General features: G+C 44.8%; 1 protein-coding gene across 1 annotated transcript; it reads right to left on the bottom strand.

Annotated features, from left to right (window-relative positions):
• Positions 1-918: 918 nt before the first annotated feature.
• Positions 919-18,087, bottom strand: aspscr1 (ASPSCR1 tether for SLC2A4, UBX domain containing). Its single transcript, XM_076728024.1, has 17 exons — positions 17,979-18,087; positions 17,689-17,744; positions 17,109-17,223; positions 14,770-14,870; positions 12,992-13,049; positions 12,795-12,868; positions 12,105-12,666; positions 11,383-11,442; positions 11,133-11,272; positions 10,223-10,304; positions 10,051-10,117; positions 9,659-9,721; positions 8,676-8,728; positions 4,768-4,819; positions 4,533-4,602; positions 3,803-3,990; positions 919-1,243 (listed from the first exon to the last, which is right to left on the bottom strand). Exons 1-17 carry the CDS (start codon positions 18,066-18,068, stop codon positions 1,233-1,235), a joined length of 1,842 nt encoding a protein of 613 aa, XP_076584139.1. The 5' UTR covers positions 18,069-18,087; the 3' UTR covers positions 919-1,232.
• Positions 18,088-19,670: the final 1,583 nt, after the last annotated feature.

The following is a 19,670-nucleotide window of genomic DNA, read 5'->3' as shown; positions in this document are numbered from 1 at the left end:
CACACACACACACTCAGGGCCTCTGCTATGGCTGTGACAGACAGATGGATCGGCCCATGTGAGTCAGGTGTAACCTCACGTACACCCCATCATTGTTTCTCCTGACTTTCTGCTATTGTCCTGGAAAACAAAATACATTTTCTTTCAACATGTACCATCATATACTAACAGTGATGGTGAGGAAAAAAAGCTACATAATACGTAAAAGAAATGCGGATACTGCGCTCTGTATCTGGATAATGTTTTCATTTTTCTCATCATATGAATTAAACACACCTCCTCTTGTTGTGTTTCTTGTTGTCCATCTGCTACAATACAGTTAAATGTGTGATTTTAAAGTAGCTGAACCACACCAAAAAGCATCATTTTCATTAAAGCTGGCATGGTGGTTACTGTTATTACTTTAGCTCATGCTAAGGCTAGCTGTGGCTGTCGAGCTTTCACATGATGCAGCAGTCTTGCGTTAGCTGCTGTAGTTAGCAAAGGCCGGTGGAGGAGCCTCAAGCTTACACAGCTGCTGTCAGAGCACTTTGGTTTTCACGTCTGAGGCGTTAAGTTTTCAGGTTGGTTCTGCTGATATTGAGCTTCTGGTGATTGTCGTTGCTGTGGACTGCAGTGTTATTCACTGTAAGAGATCAAAACCTTATGGATTTCTGCTTCTACTTCCAACACATAGCTCAAAAAGACGGGAAAAGAAAGAGCAATAAGACTCAGGTACAAACATGATCCACGTTTTGGAGTTAGTGATATAAACTATATCGAACCTGTGAACCCATGAAAATTGGTTGAGGATGCATCTGCTGTGTTCAGAGATCGTTCTTGGCCTCTGAACAAACTGGACGTGAATATGGAGAGAAGTCCTTCCAGTGAGCATTTACAGCGACGCCATGAGCTTCAACACAAGACAATATACGTTTTCAGTACAACAACCTTTATTCACTTGGCACTGCACCCCCCCCCCCCCACCTCTTCAGCACTCTGTCCTCCAACCGGAATGAAACACATCTTTGCAGCAATGAAATATTCACAATTTACTGTTATTCATCTCAATATTTTGACCGTTTTAAAACCTAGTCAAGTGCAGGCTTCTTCCACGCTGGCTTAAATCTGCCGCGGTCACACGTTGAGCCTTTCTCAAAGGTCAGCGAAGGCTTCGGCGCTCTACTCCGTCTACAAGCAGCTCGTCAGACGTCTGTTGTGGTAAGTCCTCCCGTAAACACACAGCAGCAGCCTTATTTCTTACCTGTGAGGGAAACAGGAGATAAATTAACAATCAATACATGTTTACAGTCACAGTTTTTAAGACTTTAAACAATTCAAATGAATCGTTTGACGTTTTGGGAAATGCCTCAGAGCATGTTCTGTTCTTCCTGTAGGCTTGGTAAGAAGATCAACACCACTCTGATGTGTGTCCATCAAATACGCTGTCACTGTGCAAGGCCCCGCCCCCCCAATAAGACAGGTTAAACAACCCAATATCCTCAGCGATTTATAAACACTCTTTGTCAGTGTGTGTGTGTGTGTGTGTGTGTGTGTGAGTGCCCTCTGTACTGTAGGCTTCCACACATGGAGTCGATAACTCCCAGTTCAGCTCCCCTCCCCTCAGTCTTTCTTTCAACTTTCCTCATGAAAGAGAAAGCAGCCGCAACTTTTTTAAAAAGATGCACATGGACACACACAGAGATCAGCCAGAAATAAAACACGCACAAAAACACAAACAAGACAGAAAGAGGCAGAAAAGGGAGCAATATTCTAAACAAAAACATCAATACAGTGACCACCAGAAACACCACAATAGAGCAACAGAAAAGCGCCGTGCCTGGACAGACCACAGGGGCTTGTGCTGTGTGATGTGGCCCAGCGGCGGGCTCTCTCCCTGGGCTCTCCGAGTGTCTGTAGTGGTCTCCTGGGCTGGAGGGGGTGACCATCCTGAACTAATTGGTCCATCCTAACATGCATCCTTATCTTCTGAGTCATAAGGAATTCTGCTTTCAAAAGGGGCCATTTCCTATTGACTGTGGTTTTGGGGTTTGTGTGTGTGCGTGTGTGCGTGTGTGTGTGTGTGTGTGTGCGTGCTGACCACACTGTTCTTTCTCTACAGAAAAAAAGGAAGTGATCTTGGAGGAGGATGGCTGGAGGGGCGAAGAAATGGTTTCTGTGTTGGGTGTGTAAGGATGCGTTCACAGCTAACCTGTTTGGTGCGGTTCTCCTGAACTCTGGGCTGTTTGTCTGTTTGGTTGGGTTCGTTTGGGCTGATGTGAAACCTGTCGATGGACCTCGACAACCGTACCGAGACTGCCTGAGAAGGTGGGTGTTCCACGTGGACCCTGGTGTGGTTTGTTTGTGGTGTGAAAGTAAAGCAGACCAGCCAGATTTTTGTGACAGTAGATCAATGTTTGAATAAGACATTAGAGCAATCTGATGATGGTCAGCTGTCGAGGAAGTGATCTCTATGAGCCGAAGTATCGGCCTGAACACAACACAATCTGTTTTTCCTGCAAGTTCCATTTGACAAAGTGTCAGTTTCATTATATTTAAAGACTAAACAAAGGCGTATTCACAACACCAGATTTTTCTGTTCTGGTGTAATATCGGCTCCTCCGCAGAGTGTTGCATGATGGCTTGTTTGTAGCCTAAATTATCGCTAGGCTAGCAAGTTTCTTCAAGTCTTTTTATAGTGTATCTGTAACACTTAGTCAGCCCGACAAGTATTCATGAAGCCCAGCTTGACTTTGTGGAGTTTCTGGTGGCTTGTGTAACATTGTTTTGCTGCTATGAAGGAAATAAATTCCTGACAAGCAAAAACATCTCCTGCCTGGAAATGGACCGGGGACGGCATCATCTGCCAACCAGCCAAGTGTGACCGCTGTCACAGAATGTCATGATGAAGAGCTCAAAACGACAGTCGTCTGGAAAACAGCCAGAGAACAATCATCCCGTCCCCTCTAACAGTAACTGACTGACAGACGAGCTGCACGTTGTGTTTTAATGGATATATTACATGTTTCACTTTTTCCAACTAGACTCACCGCCTCGTGGTTTTATGCCTCCGCCAACCAGTCAACTTGCATTTACATCCACGTCTGTCCAGACTCATATAATATATATAGTGAAGACTTTGAAGGAATTTAATTAAAGGTATTAAGTTTTGGTGAAATGGAAGTTCTCACTATATTGACATGTATGTATGTATGTACATATATATTCCAGTGAGAAACAAGCGTCTTCACTTAGAGACTATTGTTGCAGAGCAGCACAGAGGACTGATAGAGAGCTTCATCAGGTGGAGCTACAACAATCACCTGAAGATCAATATCAGCAGAACCAATGAGCTGGTGGTGACTGCAGTGCTTCAAATATGGATGGTGCTATAAAGAAGCCACAGATTGTAAAACGAGGACACTTCACACACATCTTCAACCGCAGAAGACCTGAACGATCAGCACAGTTTGAAGGTGGACGCCAAAGATTAGAGTCATCAATCCAGTGTCTGAGCAAATGTGAAGTCTGGTCACAACCTCTTCTGTGTTCTGGTGTTGAATAATGGCCAGAAAAGTGTTTCTACAGAACATTATGATGTCACAGTGAAGTTGACCTTTGACCTTTTGCAGCACCTTTAGCAGCGCAAGATGCCGCCGACTGTATAAGGGACATTTTGGTTTCATTTTTGTACAGTGGGCAGAAGTGGAGACTCATCATCCAACTTTTTTCACAGTCACTGGACTAAATGAACCCGACTTGTGGAAGTGACTGAAATGAGTACGTGTTCGTGTGCGTGCTCGACATCCTGTCCCGTCCTCACCTGGAAGCTTGAGCCACTTGGGCACCTTGCCTGCATCAGGTCTGGTAGGTTTAGCAGCCTGTGCGCGTGCAGACGGGTCCTGCTCGTCCTGCGTGGATCCACTGGTGTCCGCCCTCGGCTCCGGGCGACACGGAGGCTCCTCGGAGCCCGCAGAGCTGGAAGAGGGTAACGGGGACCGGGGCATACAGCTGAGGAGGGGTAGGAAAAAAAAAGGTTAAAGTGCAAAAAAATGTGTCACCAGGAAAGCCGCTCTGGAGAACAGCAGCTTGCTGTTTTTGGTTTTCTCGAGAAATGACTATTTGATCTATTTAAAGCAGCATTGTTTTGCATGAAGGTCTGTGGCAGAAGTGGAATAACCGAGTGAGATCGAGGTCTGAAACAGAGGAGGAGGGATGACCTTGTTCAAGAAGCAAAAGGACGACAGATGGGGGTCACTTTTGGGAAATGGGCTCTATCTTTAGAAGGACTGGAAAATGGTTTGTATGTGTGTGTGTGTGTGTGTTTATGTGTGTGCGTGTGTGGAGGAAATGAGGGCGCATGGGGGCACCTGCTGTTTAGGCAGAACCTCAAAGGGATTCCAATGATGACAGCTTTGTGACAGGAAAATAGGCTGGTTGCCGCGGGATACGAGTGCACATACACACCCAAATGCACGCACGGCAGGACACACATTTAAACACACACACACACACACACACACACACACACACACACACAGACGTACTCATACCTTGCAATGGACTCATTTGCTTGCATGGCTGAGACAGAGGATTCACGCAGGTCGCTCTTTATGTAAAAATCTGTGGCAGAAACACACACACACACACACACACACACACACACACACACACACACACACTGTCACACAATGTAAACTATTGTTTTGTTATATTACATTCCTCAGTAATGCACCAGTATCTAAATTCAAAATCAGCATATGAAAGAACAGAACCGGAGACAGAAACCTGTCTTAACGTCGGAGCCAAAGTACACCAGCGCACCAGGAAACAGGTCGGCCTGCAGACACGGAGAGAGAAAGTGGAGAAGTGAACAGAAGCCATCAAAAATGTTTGGCACACAAGTCAATTTCTGCAAAACATGGAAAAATCTAAACAAAACTGCCTCCAGCTACACGCAAACCAAGCGGTGCCGCCACATCCAAGCCACAGTCAAGTTCATTTTTGAAGATGATTCATTGCTCAGGGATCTGAACCAGCAACCGTGGTTCTTTGAAGTACACCACAAAATGAGCTCCAATCAAATGGTTAGAGAAAACACTTCACCCCTGAAGCACAACACTTCTCTCCGGTAAACGTCTTAATGGTTATAATGGACCGGTGGCAGGCAGATATTATCAAGCGTACAATTATGGAGGCAGAAACGCAGACAGGCAAAGAGGGTGCACGTCTGTGAGTCTAATAGAAAGTACACAAACAAAGCTAGTTTAAGAAAAAAAAACAAAAAAACCCCCACAGTATTCTACTCGTGCACACTCACAGAAACACACGAGCGGCACAGGAGTGCATGTGAGCAGAAGTAATGATGTCGTGGTAAACTAACTTTCAGCTGGTGGTCATCATGTGGCCAAAAACCACCAACGGAGACAAACCTCAACTTCATTCTCAAGAGAAACACCACGAGGAATTTCTGCTTTTATTTCCCTCGTCCAGTGACTAATATCCTCAGAGCCTTCACATGAACACGACCAAATGAATCACATGTTAAATCAGCGTAAACCAAAAAGCTGACTTCTCTCTTTACGCTGAGCGTGGAAGCAGCGAGAAGTCGAGAAAGCCTCCTCCTATAGAGGGTCTCCACAGAGGAGATGACTTACAGCGCATGCTTTGACCACAGAAAGGGTGAAAAACGCAGCATGACATGGAACCGCTGCTGTCACGACAGACGCGGATCAATGCGCCGTCCTTCCCTTTTTTCTCCTTTTTGTTGGGAGGCGTCTGAGCCTGAATCCTTTGCTGTTGTGAGCCTTGAACATGTTCTTTATCCTCCCCCTGATGTGTTTTTAATAACCTGGTCATGGATTTGTTTGTGTATTTAGCTTTTATTTTGTTGTGTCCATTTATCTTCTTGCACAACTTTGGCCCTTTTGATCAGCGTCAGTAGAGGCTGGGAGGCTGGCACCACGTCCTGCTGAAGATATTCTGAGTGATGTTCTCTTTGTCTGGAACATGGAGTGAATCCATACTGGGCTCTTTCTGTTCCCTCGCTCTCTGCTCTTCTGGATCATTAGAATAAAACACTCACAGCATCTCGTCGCAGACACGAAACATGATGAATTGTGCTATCTGCTCTAATCTTGTCTAAAGTAATACTCTGATTTTCCCACAATTTTAACTGCATCCAAGTTAACAGCCTTTAAACAGACGGCAACCATAAGCCAACTTTTCAGCTTTAGCTTCTTAGATGTGGGAATTAGCTGCTTTTCTCAGTCTGATATCAGAGTAAATGGACTATATTTGGGTTTTTTATTTGGTCGAACAAAACAAGAAACTGTGCTTGAACTTGGGCTCTGGGATGTTGTGTGGGCCATTTCTCTCTGTGCTCTGAGACTTTATAGACTAAACCATAGTTCTGGCATGTATTAAGATTATTCTTTGGTCTTTCACATGGTATCAGATTTAAGACCCATTTTACAAGATTCTTGTTGCAAAACATTAAAAAGTCATTTTCAACCATTTCATGCACCTTAACTTTGCTAAATGACCTAAATGACTGAGCCACAGGTAACAAAACCTGCCAGTGTCTTTACTCGTTTCAGCCAGTAAAATCAATAATCACCTGCTGGAAATGAGAAGCTGCTTTTGTTGAACTCTGCCTGAAAATCAAGGCTGACTAATCGGTCGTGGAAATAACGGTTAGCTGCAGTGCGAGTGCCATCAGCGTAACATTTTCCATGTAGCTCAGCCCTCCACTGTCTCAAAGCACCAGTGTAAAAAGAGATGGCAGCATGGCTGTCAGCGGGATTAGGCAGCTTTACCCTCCACTACAACCCGTCTTACACACACTGTCCTTTCTCTCTCTCTCTGGCCCCCCCGACTAGCTTGTGGCTAAATTGGGACACACTGGCCTAATTGCTATTATCACAGCCCTGTGAGCAGGAAACAATGTGTTACAGTGGAACAACGGGCGTTCCTGCTATCCTGCTCCCTCTGGCAGTGGCACTTCCATTTGGGATGAGACAGGGCAACTGGACAAGACCTGTGTGTGTGCGTGCGTGTGTGCATGTGTGTGTGTGTGTGTGTGAGAGAGAGAGAGAGAGAGGGGGAGTGTAAAAAAACATATAAGAGAGAAATGGAGAGAGGGAGCGAGGCAGAACGGATCCTGATGGAAGACAGAGGGAGAGACGGATGAGGGAGGGGACGCCTGGTATCAAAGGGCTTCTGGGTTGGGAAACATTCCTTTCCTGACATGACACAAAGTGATTAAAGTGTGTGTCTGTGTGTGTGTGTGTGTGTGTGTGTGTGAGAGGAGAGAGGGGGAGAGAGAGAGAGAGAGAGAGAGAGAGAGAGAGAGAGAGAGAGAGAGAGAGAGAGTGTGTACATATGCATGTGCACTCATGTCTATGTGACATGACAAAAAAGATTAAAGATTCCTTGTGTGTGTGTGTGTGTGTGTGTGTGTGTGTGTGTGTGTGTGTCTGTGTGTGTGTGTGTGAGACAGATTGATGTATAGACAGGGAAAAGAGAGCCAGACAGTGTGTGTGTGTGTGTGTGTGTGACATGACACCAAGGGGATTAAAGATTTTGTTTTTGTGCACTTTAATGCTTTTAAGTCCCTAATGGATAGAGACATGGGGGTGAGGGGAAGGGGGAGGCACAAGAGAGGGCTGGAGAGAGGGACAGTGGTGGTGGTGGTGGATGGGGGGGTGTCAATGAGAGGAAAAGAGAGAGAGAAAAAGCTGGCGTTGGGGTACAGGAGAGGGACGTGTGGTGATAAACAGGCAGGGAGAGTTCAGGAAGGGACAAAAAGATAAAAAACAAAGAGAGACGGCGACTTCCATCAGAACATCACATTTGGTTCAGAGAGACCATGGCACCAAAAGGACATGTGCACACACACACCCTGACACACACGCACCCTGACACACACACACACACACACATTTGCTTTTGAGGATCGTTATCTTCAGTCCCTCTGAGGAGGTGAATCTCGTTCATCATCACAACAGGATATCACTTCAAACTACTTTCTCTTCCTCTCCTTCGTTCCTCCTCTCCTTTCGTCGACTTAAGGTCGAGTCAAAGTGTCAAAAGAGAAAACGGGACAATGAAATAATGCATCTAAAAATGAAAGAAGGCGGCGAGCAGGTGACGGCGCCTGGATACAGACTGATCAACTCTTTCATTTTCACTGGATCTTCACTCTCGACTCATTCATTATTCCAATAGCTCTGAACTCTGAAGGCAACAAAGCATCAAGGCTGCCATTGCTCTGTGTACGCCTGTGTGTGTGTGTGTGCGCGTGTATGTGTGTGTGTGTGTGTCAAGATCAAAGCGAGGCCTGTATTAACCCCATGTGCCAGTCTGGGAAAAATCAAGCCCAGCTGGGGTCAAGGACAGTGGAGAGGGGGGAACAAGTGCGAGAGTGTGTAGGAGCAAGAGAAGAGAGGGAGAAGGGGAATGTGGTGGGGCTTTGAAGAGCAGAGACGGACCAGCCGATGCATTTTACAGTCTCTATGTGTGCGTGCGTGTGTGTGCATTGAGATGGTTTCAAAGATGGGAAGCCAGAGGTCTGCAGTTGTTGTTTTCTGGAGTTCGACTGTGATGTGGCTTGTTTGAGTGAAATCATTCTGTTTATTATCGTGGTTAAAAACAGTGGTGCCTCGGGACTGGAATGGCAGCGTGAGGGCTCTTACCTGGAACAGCGTGGCTGAAGGGTCACTCAGAATGGTTTTTGGGGGGGTGATGACTGGAAGAAGGTTTTCAGCAAAAACAAGAAGGGCAGAAATGAGCTGAAATCTGTACTGAAGTCATGATGGACACCAAAGATAAACCGAACAAAGCGAATTTAACATGGAGAGAACGACATCTTCCTGATGGAAGATGATCATTCATCTAAAACTAATGCAGCTATCGAACAACGTCTTGTCCACATCAACAGATACTCGACATGAAGTGAATTTTCAAAGATGATTCCAGTTTAATACAGCTCAGGTAGCTCTGACCATCATTTTCATTGGTTATGAAACCTTCAGCCTAGCCAGTCTGAGCTGAACTGGAGACAGTGGTTTAGTCTCGGCTTGTTTCTGATTGTTCGACAGTCGTTTCTCGTCCCGTTGAAGCTCAGATCTCAGCAGTTACATTTGATGAGGAGAGAGATAAATCAACCGACATTATCTTATCACAACTATCCTGGTACTCGTGTATATACTGGCTATAAGTAAGAAGAAATTTCAGTGCAGAAATGTTCCACCATGTTTAAGTCTCCATTAAGTTTCTTTCCCCTGTAAAGTGTCTCATTCAGGACACACGTAGGGGCTCTTGTCAGAAATGTCTTCTACAACTCTTAGTTGACCCAGTCAGGATGAGCAGATATCTACAAAGATCACTGAAGTCGATGAGGTCAGATATTAGATATACTGTCTTTGTGCTGTTTTCGATTGCGTACATGTCAGAAAGGATTATCAAGCTGCCACACTCTGTTTTATTTATGTTTTACACAGCATCCCAAGTTTTGTGGTGCCGGTCAGAGTCACAGCTGAGAGAAACGATGGCAAGATCTACAACTGTGAGAGCACAGAAATGAAGTTTCATAACATCATCAAACCTTCACAAAGGAGCTGTATTTCCATGTGGATGATGTTATGATTCATTCAGGGGAAGAACAAACGACACTTACACAGGTAGAAACTGAGCCGAGGATCCTCCAAGTGACTCCTCACAAAATGCCTCACAGCACCAACTGGACACAAAACAAACACAGAACACCTTCATCAGTCACTGTGAGGAGTATAATTCATTTCTCAGATGGAATTTCCCTCCGATTTGTTGATCTGCTGGTTGTCGTGTTGCTGTTGGGGCTGAGGTGGATCTAATCCATGGAATTACAGACCTGTCTCATTCTTGCCGTCTCTGTCACTCTGGTGTGGCTACAGTCATAAATGTGGTGAGGGAGCCGCAAGCAGCTTTAACATTGCAACCATACCTGTGGCTAGCCAGCTGAAATGAACACTCTCCACACACGCGCGCACACGTGCACATGCGCACACACACACACGCACACACACACACCTGTCTCCAGAGGCCTGAAGAAGCCTTGTAGAACATGTCTGTCTGGAAACTGGACCCTCAGGACCACCTGGAGACACAGGGTGGCAGCAGGTTATTCAATGTCTGTACATCTCCTCAAAACACACACGTTTAAAAGCAGGACTGCGGTTATGCGGCTGTCACTCGTGCTCACTTTGGGATATCTTTCCATCTTCTCCTTCAGCTGAGCTTCTCTCAGAGATTTAGTCATCAGCGGGGCCTCTTCCAGAGACTTCCTGGTGGAACGAAGGAGAAGGAGACAAGACACGGTCATAACGGAATAAAAAGGAGACGGTGGGAGTCGACAATGGGGAAGACGAGCAGGAAAAGCTTCACCCTCTGCCCCGTGTGTGGCCGTGCATGCGTGCGTGCGCGTCAGAGGCACGAGATGAATCGCTGTGGTCGGCTTAATTCCACCCCTCGGTAATTGCAGTCATTGACACGGTAGTAGCGCAGCCATGAGGCAGCCAGCTAAGTCAGTGTCGACGGAGATTAAAGGACGTACGCGGTGTGGTCTCAACCTGACGGCGTTTGGTCGATGGCTGGAAGATAAACGTCTGCCCAGAACAGGCTCACTAATTGCTCCCTGGATGCCCTATTTAGAAGCTTTTGTAGTGTGCGTGGTGTCTTATAAATGAGAACATGTTTACAAACACACACAATGTCTCAGCAGCTGCGGTCTGCTGCGGCCACATCCAGAGAGCGCAGAGTAAACTTGTCCGCATCTGTTTTGAAGAAGAGCTCATAAATAAATAAAAACTTCAAACTCATAATAAATTAAAAAACAAACAAAAAAAAAACTTCAAAACACACGCAGTGATGCCCGGCATTCTCCCTGCCTATGGCCTCTCATCACTGCTATGGTATTCTGCAATTAAGGGTTATACATCGACACAACACCACAGGACCAAATGCCAAACTGACTAATTATCTGTTACAAACAGTGCAGGAACACATCTGATCCAGACGTGTTTCTGCAGCAACAAGGTATTTATACTAAATATCACACACGGTCCTCGAACCCAGAAGTCACTCATCAGTCTCCACTCGCTTCCTTCTCCCACCTCTCGCTCTTCAGCTGGGCGAAACGCTTGCGCACATCATCCACCGTCACTTCAAAGAACTCGTCCGGCAGATCTCCGTGGTCGTCGGAGTGACGGGACAGCGAGTCCAGGTGGTAGATGAGAGGCTCCCTCTCTACAGGCTGCAGGGAGACAGCCGGTGAACGAAGGGATGGACACAGCAGATAAGACTGAAACACACAGGTAACGTGTTAAAGGTGACAAACTTCTGACCAGAAACAAATGGGTTTACCTCCAAGAACTCCTCCCCCTGTTCCATGTCCTCGTCTGGCTGACCGGCAGTGGTTTGATGCTATGAAAGGAACAGAAGAGGAACAATTTATACTCAGTTCCTTGTGGAGGAACCGCTCTGTCAGTTTCTACGGTCAGGAAGGAACTTTCAATCTCAAAAGCTTGATAAGATTGCTTGAAGCTGGCATTAAAACTGGCTCACTGCCATCAACGTCAGTCGATCTTAAAGTGCAGTGAGCGTCCTGGTAGCCTCGTATGCACGTAACGTACTGACCACGTGCTCTTTTGATCTATCTCTTCTCTGCTCGAGCCGTAAAACGGATTGACAATCATCCTTTGACCCACAGGCTGAGGTTGGAAGTTATTCTTGATCTTGGAAACAACAGTTGGAAAAGCAATCTCAACACAAGGTCAATTTAGCTGCGTAGCTTTCAATCATATAAAGTGAAGATCATCACTTTTTAAGCCAACTTGGACAAGAAGTGGTAGCAGTGCTGAAAAAATGGAAACGTTAACGTCTGCAATTTCATGACGACCAGGCAAACTGTAAGAGCCGGATGAGCCGTGCGGAGATTGTTTTCTACAGACGTAGTAATCTGAAAATATAAATTGTCCTTTGAAAGATGATTTCTCTTGGATAAAAAAAAAAAAAAACATGAAATAATTCTAAAATGAGATATTTGGACTTTCTTCACTTGCCCTCCCTGCAGTGAAACGGCTCACCTTGGTGCTAGAACCATGGCTGGATTTGGCTTTCTTGGCTTTGGGTGATTCTACTGCAGCAGCGAGAGCTGAAAGAGATGAGGATGATGAGGACGAAGACAGTGAGCGTCCCGCTGCACCTCCCCGGGGACCCCCGAGGCGCTGACCGCCTCCGGAGAAGGGAATGAAGGGAGCTGAGGGAGCGGCGGAGGAGGAGGGCGTAGACGGGTGGGAGTTCAGTCCTGATGGCCCGGCTTTCTCGCCATCATCCTCTGGCGTTCCTCTCTCAGCGGCAGTAAACTTTGGCCCAGCTGCATCCTGGGAGTTTGGAACCTCTTCCAGTTGAACAGGAAGTGTGCTTGTGGCAACAGTGGGAGGTGGCACAGGGGGGGTTTCCATTGGCTTATCGGGGCTGGGAGTTTTTCTCGGTACCTCGGTTGTTGACATCTCCGGGTGTGACGGAGCAGGATCTGGCTGAGACGTGAATGCGGCTTCCTCGGCAACATGTGTGGTTGGCATAGCAGCTGTTTCAGTGGCTCCCCGGCCATCCTCTCCCTGTGCTTTGTTGTTTTTGAGTAAAAACCTTCAACAGAAATGGAAACAATGGCTTCAATACAAAACATACAGTAAACTGTCAACTTAACATTGTCTTATGATTGTTTATGCTGTTTGTACACACGACTCAAATCAGCTTGAACGCATGCAGCCGACCTGATGATGGCACTTCCTCCGGTAAGACCCAGAGACTTCAGACTGGCCTTCTTCAGTGCTTCTTCCCCACTCACCTACACACACACACACACACACACACACACACACACACACACACACACACACACACACAGCTTTGTTACCATAAAACTCACTTTCATCTCTTGAAAAAGGCAGAGTTAGCGAACGCTGCATACCTCGTCTCTCATGTAAACACACACAGGGGTGGATCCTGACTCAGACAGCTGCGACGCACTGTAATAAGGTGGTGAAGGCAGGAAAAACAGACATTAAAATCATGGGCCAATGATTTTCATTTGCTTTAACGGTGACAAAACTAAACACAGAAGTGACTTTCCCTTGTTCAAGGAAATCAGCTCTGTGATTTTACAATAAAACCTCATGCGATGCAGTGGCACGCTCGCTGCATGTGCAAACCATGTGTGCACAATCCCGTGTAGAAACTAATTGAACCATAAATGTTTTACTGTTGTTCTCCTCAATTCTGAAAATCAAAGCTTCCCCCTCCGCTTCACAACATTCCTGGAGCTTTTACGCCGGTGTGGCGCTAATATTAATTTCATGGAAGCATAACTTCCCTCGAAAAGGGTCAGGATATGGAGTGATGTCATTTAATAGAGATGAGATGAGGACTGGACGGATGCACGAGCACCTGGGACCGCACAGCTGGAACTACTGACGAACAGCTGCATGTGTGTGTGTTTGAGTGAGTGGTGGTAATGTGTGGGAAAGTTTAAACCACAGTAGAGGAGTGACGAGAAGAAAGGAGGTTATCTAACACAGCGTTGGCCTGCGTTCATTCCTACACAATGGTCACCCTCACTTTCTGGCCTGCTGCAGAGTAAAGGCATGCACATGCACACAAGCATGCACATGCACGCACGCACGCACGCACGCACGCACACTTGTTGTCCATTTTTGGGATTTTGGGACTGCCACAGTGTGTAATGACTGCCCTTGAGTGAGTGTGTGTGTGCACATGCATGTGTCATGTGATATCTTCCCAGCTGATTTGTTTCAACCTTTCTTGTTGACCGAAGGCTCTCTACTTATCATCTTGGTTAAAGCTGAACTCAACATGTCAAAACCGGCTGAGAGTGGGTTTGGGTTTTTAGTGCGGGGCGAGAGCGCACTGTGAAAAAGAAGGCGCCACAGCGAGCGTTTGATCTCAACACTCTTGTTTTCTGAATGGATGGAAGTAAAAATTGTAATTGAAGATAAAATCTGATTAATCGCCTTGTCCTGCCGTGTTCCTCCAGTGACCACACTCTTCATATGTATGAACAAAAACCTCAGTAAGTAATACTGTTAGTCCTTAGTTTATTATTTACAGCTTGCTCAGTATCATTCATTTGGACTGATCCATTAATCGATGTGGACAACAATTTGATAACATGATAGCATCATATCATCAGTATACAATTCATCTCAAAATCAGTAAACAATAACATTGAATAGAGCTGCAAAGATCATATTTTGGGCGCCCAGTAAAAGTCTCCACAGACGACGGCAGGTGGATAAAACCATGAAAGGAGAATTCATTCTCCGACATCCAACCACCAAACGTAAAGCTGTGTTAGGTGCATCGGGAACAGTGGTCTAAAGGAAAAGTTCACATTATTGTGAAATCTGATTCACAGTCTGCAGGTTAAATAAATTCACTTTTAAATTCAGGTTCAACTTTGGATGAAACCATGGCACTGTGGGGTTTATCTGACACCTCAGACTGGATTCTCCTCCACAGCAACGGCAGCTGAGGCTCATGGGTACTGTAGTATTTAAAACAGAGTTTTAACCTTCGATCAGTCCTGTGAAGAAGTGAAAACTGGAAAAAACGTCTTCACTTTCCAAAAATGTCCTCACATTGCTTCTATTTGGTCCTCGCGATGATAGATGCACAAGAGCCCACCCACACAAATAAACTTTGCACATGTGCACATACTCATACACACACCTGATCTGAGGAAAATGTGCGAGCACCTCCCAAAGACTCTGTCCACTTGAGAAGGAGCCCTGGAGCCGAGAGCCGTCCTCCATCTGCAGTGCAATCCGAACCTGAGCGACATGACACCGTGGTGACACACAACTGTAGTTAAAACACACATCAGAGATCACAAACACACTTGATACGCTAACCAAGGAATCGATAACAGGTCTGAATGATGAACAACGATCCATCCACACCTCCTGAGCTGGGCGTCAAACCTCATCAGGTTCATCGAACCTCAGCTGACCTTAAATGCAGGAAGGACACTCACTACACTAAGGATCAAAATCTCTCTCGGTGGCCATCGGTGAGTTCTTAGCTCTACAGTCTTGAGCCATCGAACTTGATTAAGCTGCACATGTGGGCCGACCTCAGTCTGGAAATGAGTAACACCAGGCATCAGCGCAGGTCTCTCTGAGTCATTATAAGAGTTGTTTATGTTTACTGAACAACCACGTTGTTCAGTAAAGAAAGGATGATGTACGTCGGCACACCAGGAGAGATGAAAAGAGCGGCTTGGCTGTCAACGACCAAACGCAAAACGCTCTCACACACCAGTCTGGCAGAGGAAAATCTTGGGAGAGCCTGAATGTGTGTGTGTGTGTGAGCATATAAATTCTGTGAGGTATCAACAGTCAACCATCCATCAAATGAACAAGAACAACAGATCAAACCCAGCCGTGATTTTACTGCTTAGATTATAACGGCATGATGTCATAGGAAACTACAGCTCAGCTACAACAAAGTGTGTTTCTGGACGGAGATCAGATCAGGGCGAACGCAGCAACACAGACGAAGAATTTATGAATTTCCAGGTACTGACAATAAAAACTCCCATATATCTGACAGACATACCAAATATATTTGATTTGCAATATAAAGTCACATTTTTGAGTACATTTTTTTCCCCAACTATAGTTATGGATGGGACAAATCTTAATATGGTTTCATGTGATGCAATACTGATGCTCTGGCACCAGGATCACTATACTTTGTGTTATTGAAGCAGAGGTATTTCCTTTCTTCCCTGCAGATATTTCCTCTTCAAACTGTTATGTCTTTTGCCAATTGAGAACTGTCTGACACAATCATAGCACATGTGTCCATGTGGATCAAACTCCCTGCACTCTGTTAGAAGGGGATTCATCTCACCTGTGTACACTTAACTCTGTGGAAATTAAAGCTCTTCATAATCCAGTGGCGCTTAGATAATTTTCTTGCAGAGACTCCTCTGTATTGTGATACCCAGCCCTAAACATCACATTATGATATACAGAGGAGCAAGAAAATAAAGGAAAAACCTGAACAAAGGAGTAATCAAATGAATGCAGATGCTTTCATACAGGGCTCGAGAGGTTAAAGAGTATGAAAATGATGTGAATGCTACGCTGCGGCCTTCACAGTGACAAAATCTCAACCTGAGGAGGCACCTATAGGAGATTTTGGCTAATGTGTTAGACAGTGCTCTCCACCAACATCATGACACCAAATGAGCGCATTCCTTTTTAAAGACTGTAGAGTACAGACACTTGAAGTATCTCTGATGAGAAGCACTGAAGCTGTTCTGGTGGCTCTTGGTGGGACAGCGCCGCACTGAGACACGCTCTCAGTCCACAGTCAAAACTACGCCACAATTAAGAAACACAATATTCTGAACTGAGCGAAATCCTCATTTGTAATCAATTATAATGTTAATATCATTATCTCTTCTCAGAGTTCACGTGTCACCAATGAAAACACCAAAACAAAAAAACATGAAAGCGTGAGTGTAAAATGTTGTGATGTTTGATTCAGTCAGCTGTGCCTTCACACGTAGACGCCAAAGGAATAATTACTGGACAGAAGTGGAATCCAAGCTAATGTATGCACTCAATGTGGATTTGGGACATGTATTAAGTAGGAATGCACAGCCAATGATTGTAGTTTGAAAGCCAAACAAAACCATGAAGTATTCATTATATTTACTAAACAGAATACCTTCAATACAGTTCAATGTGCTGCAGTATTTGTTCATTACTTTGGAAAGACAAACACACAACTCTGACATTCCTCAGGTTAAAAACTGCATTCATGTGAAAAGCTCATATTTTTCTCTTTCACAAAGTCAGACCTAATAGTCAAGCTACTATACTTGTGCTACCAGTGATACCAACTGGGAGACAATCACCATGTGTACTCTTACATATCGTGCTTCACACACTGATGACTGAATGCATGAATTTATTACGTGGTCAGCCTCCACAGTTTAACACCGTTATATCACACTCTCTCTCTCACAAACACACACACACTTTGTTTTAACTAACCTGGCTGTCAGCTACAGCCTGTTTCCTTGTACCCGTCACCATCTCTAGCTTAGCATTGTTGGGCAGGTTGGCAAACCTCCATGGCAGCGTCAGGTCAACAGTAGTTCTCTGAAACCTGTCGAAAGTTTAGGACAGAGGAGAGACATGTGAGCATGATGGGACAATCGAATCTTTATAAGAGTAAAATAAAGAACACTGTTCGACAAAACATCTCTCTTCTAGAGCTGCTGGATTCTCAGGTTATTAAAACAAGATCACAAGATGAAAATTATATCATTCCTGAGGGTAATTAAAAGGAATGACTGTCACATTTGTTAAATACTTCACCTAAAATAGTTGGGAGATAAATAACAGCAGGCAAGTCAGTTCAATTGTTCGCTCCTGCTAACCTCTCAGACTTTACATCTCTCACACACAGTAAAACACACACACACACACACACACACACACACACACACACACACACACACACACACACACACACACACCAGGCTTAGGCCAGCAATTAGGAGCTAATGTTAATGTTAATCTCGCTGAAGTGTCAGTACTGTAACAGCTCCATCAGCCAGCTGATACTCACTTCAAACCGTGGTCGTCCGGGTTGAATCCATGCTTTTTGCAGACATCCTCCAGCACCTTGAGATAACAAATATAAGAGGAAACTCACAGATTACATGTTGCCACTTAATCATCAAGGTAATTTGATTTCATCCGCACAAACACAGAAACTGAACTGTCACTGGCTAACCACAGTTAGCCAAATAAGCTAACTCGGAGGAGAACAGTTTGCTCCGGTTTTCGAGCAAAGCAACCGCATGAAACTCACCGTCCACGACAGAAAGCATGAAACGTTCTTCCAAAGCAAGTTACCTGCAATAACGGTGTGTTTGGAGACACTTTAACTGTCTGTCTTCTCCCATTTGGAGTGAGAACCGTTACAGCTGTACCACTGGCAGCCATTGTATGTCGTGACGTCACAGTGTTTATTTGAATAAACTTTATCGACTCGTTACAACCGGGATTTAAAGGGTCAATTCACCCAAATTATAGGACGCAATTTCTCTGGGGGAGGGAAACTACCTTGAAAAAAGAAGAAGTTGGTGGTGCTCACAGTATTGAAAGTTACAGTTTAAAAACATCAGTGCGTCTCACTTTTTCCCTTCTGTGCCTGAAACAATGTCACAGTAATGTTGACCAATCCACTGCTTTTATAGAAGCGATGGTCTGCTGAAAAAATGATCCCCATGGCATCTGACATGTCCTGTAATTTATTACAAATATGAAATAAATTCAACATAAGTCACAAATGAAGATGATGCTTATTTCACTTCATGTATCGATGTAGCTTTTAATCTACTACAAATGATAAATAAAGAGCAAACTTGAATAAATGAGAAGAGAAACGTGATGTCATGCTTCCGTACAGGACAGATATGCTGTATGAGCATCAAAACACCAATTGAGGAAACATCTTTCCCAGATTTAACATACATACGTGTACTGGTTCAGTGTAAGAGTGCACTTTATGTGTATACAAAAAAAGAGGTAAAATATAGGAGACTGAGAAAACCAGAGTGGGACACCTTCACACAGGAAGCGGTGTCTCATAATTAGTCATCTCTGCTTGTGTAATCCTTGACTTGCAAATCCAAATTTTATAATTTCATTAAAATGTCAATGGCCCTCATGAGGTTCAGTCCAAATATTTAGTTGTCTCATTCCTTTGTTGAGCTTTCTCTCAGCAAGAATCAAACCGGATCAAAGCTGGAATCAGACTGGACAGACACCAGGACACGTGGTGCCAACAGCTGGAGAGGTGTGAGGTCAGAGCGTCAGAGAACATGCGACTGACTGACTGACTGACCACTTCAGCAACATTCAGAGTCAGACTCCACCTGGGGAGGAGAGAGAGAGACAGAGGTGAATACAGTTCTCAGTTCTGGGGGGAAATTGCCACCGTCTGAATAAACAAACAAACAATCAGTTTCCTTCCTCACTCAGCAGGCTAGAAACTTCAAAACTGCCCAGACACATGAAGGCATCTGTGCTGGGAGTTTGTCGACTTTTATGCAACATTTTCATACAAAATACCTTTAGTTACAGCTTAACGAATGGCAAACAAACACACTTTTAAACAGGGCTTCCTTTCTTGTAAAACCCTGAAGCTTATCAAAGTCAGCAAACAAAAAGTTAAAGCAGTGTGTTGCTGAATGTCAGACTGAAAGATGGATGCTGGACTGGTTTTAAATACTGATTTAAGCATTTTCACCAGAAGTGAGCAAAAGTAGAGTTTTTATGACTTGAATCAGTACATATTAGATTTCGAATAGATTAAAAAAGGTGCTTCAGACGAGGATGAGGCCAATAAAGAGACCAGGCTGTGTTACCAATATGCTGTCAAGCTGCTATGTGGAAATACTGTCATATTTCTGAGGGAAAGTTGAGTCAACATGAGGCTGTTCAGTGATAACATCAGGAGTCAGTGCGACCACAGAAAGAAAATGGTGCAGTTTTAAAGGAAGAGTCATCACCGGAAGACATTATGATCTGTGGACCAGATAA

This window comes from Chaetodon auriga, chromosome 4, assembly GCF_051107435.1.
Source record: "Chaetodon auriga isolate fChaAug3 chromosome 4, fChaAug3.hap1, whole genome shotgun sequence".
Taxonomy (NCBI): Eukaryota; Metazoa; Chordata; class Actinopteri; order Chaetodontiformes; family Chaetodontidae; genus Chaetodon; species Chaetodon auriga.
The sequence above is the reverse complement of the archived record's forward strand: the minus strand, read 5'-3'. Positions and strand labels throughout refer to the sequence as shown.

What these genes read in the sequence shown, in the direction of transcription:
- aspscr1 (XM_076728024.1), bottom strand. Translation starts at nt 18,068, where the DNA reads ATGGCTGCCAGTGGTACAGCTGTAACGGTTCTCACTCCAAATGGGAGA. An exon ending in AGGCTGTAGCTGACAGCCAG is followed by an intron (nt 14,871 to 17,108) that starts GTTAGTTAAAAC and finishes CATGTCGCTCAG; the next exon opens with GTTCGGATTGCACTGCAGAT. An exon ending in CTTCAGGCCTCTGGAGACAG is followed by an intron (nt 9,722 to 10,050) that starts GTGTGTGTGTGT and finishes TTTTGTGTCCAG; the next exon opens with TTGGTGCTGTGAGGCATTTT.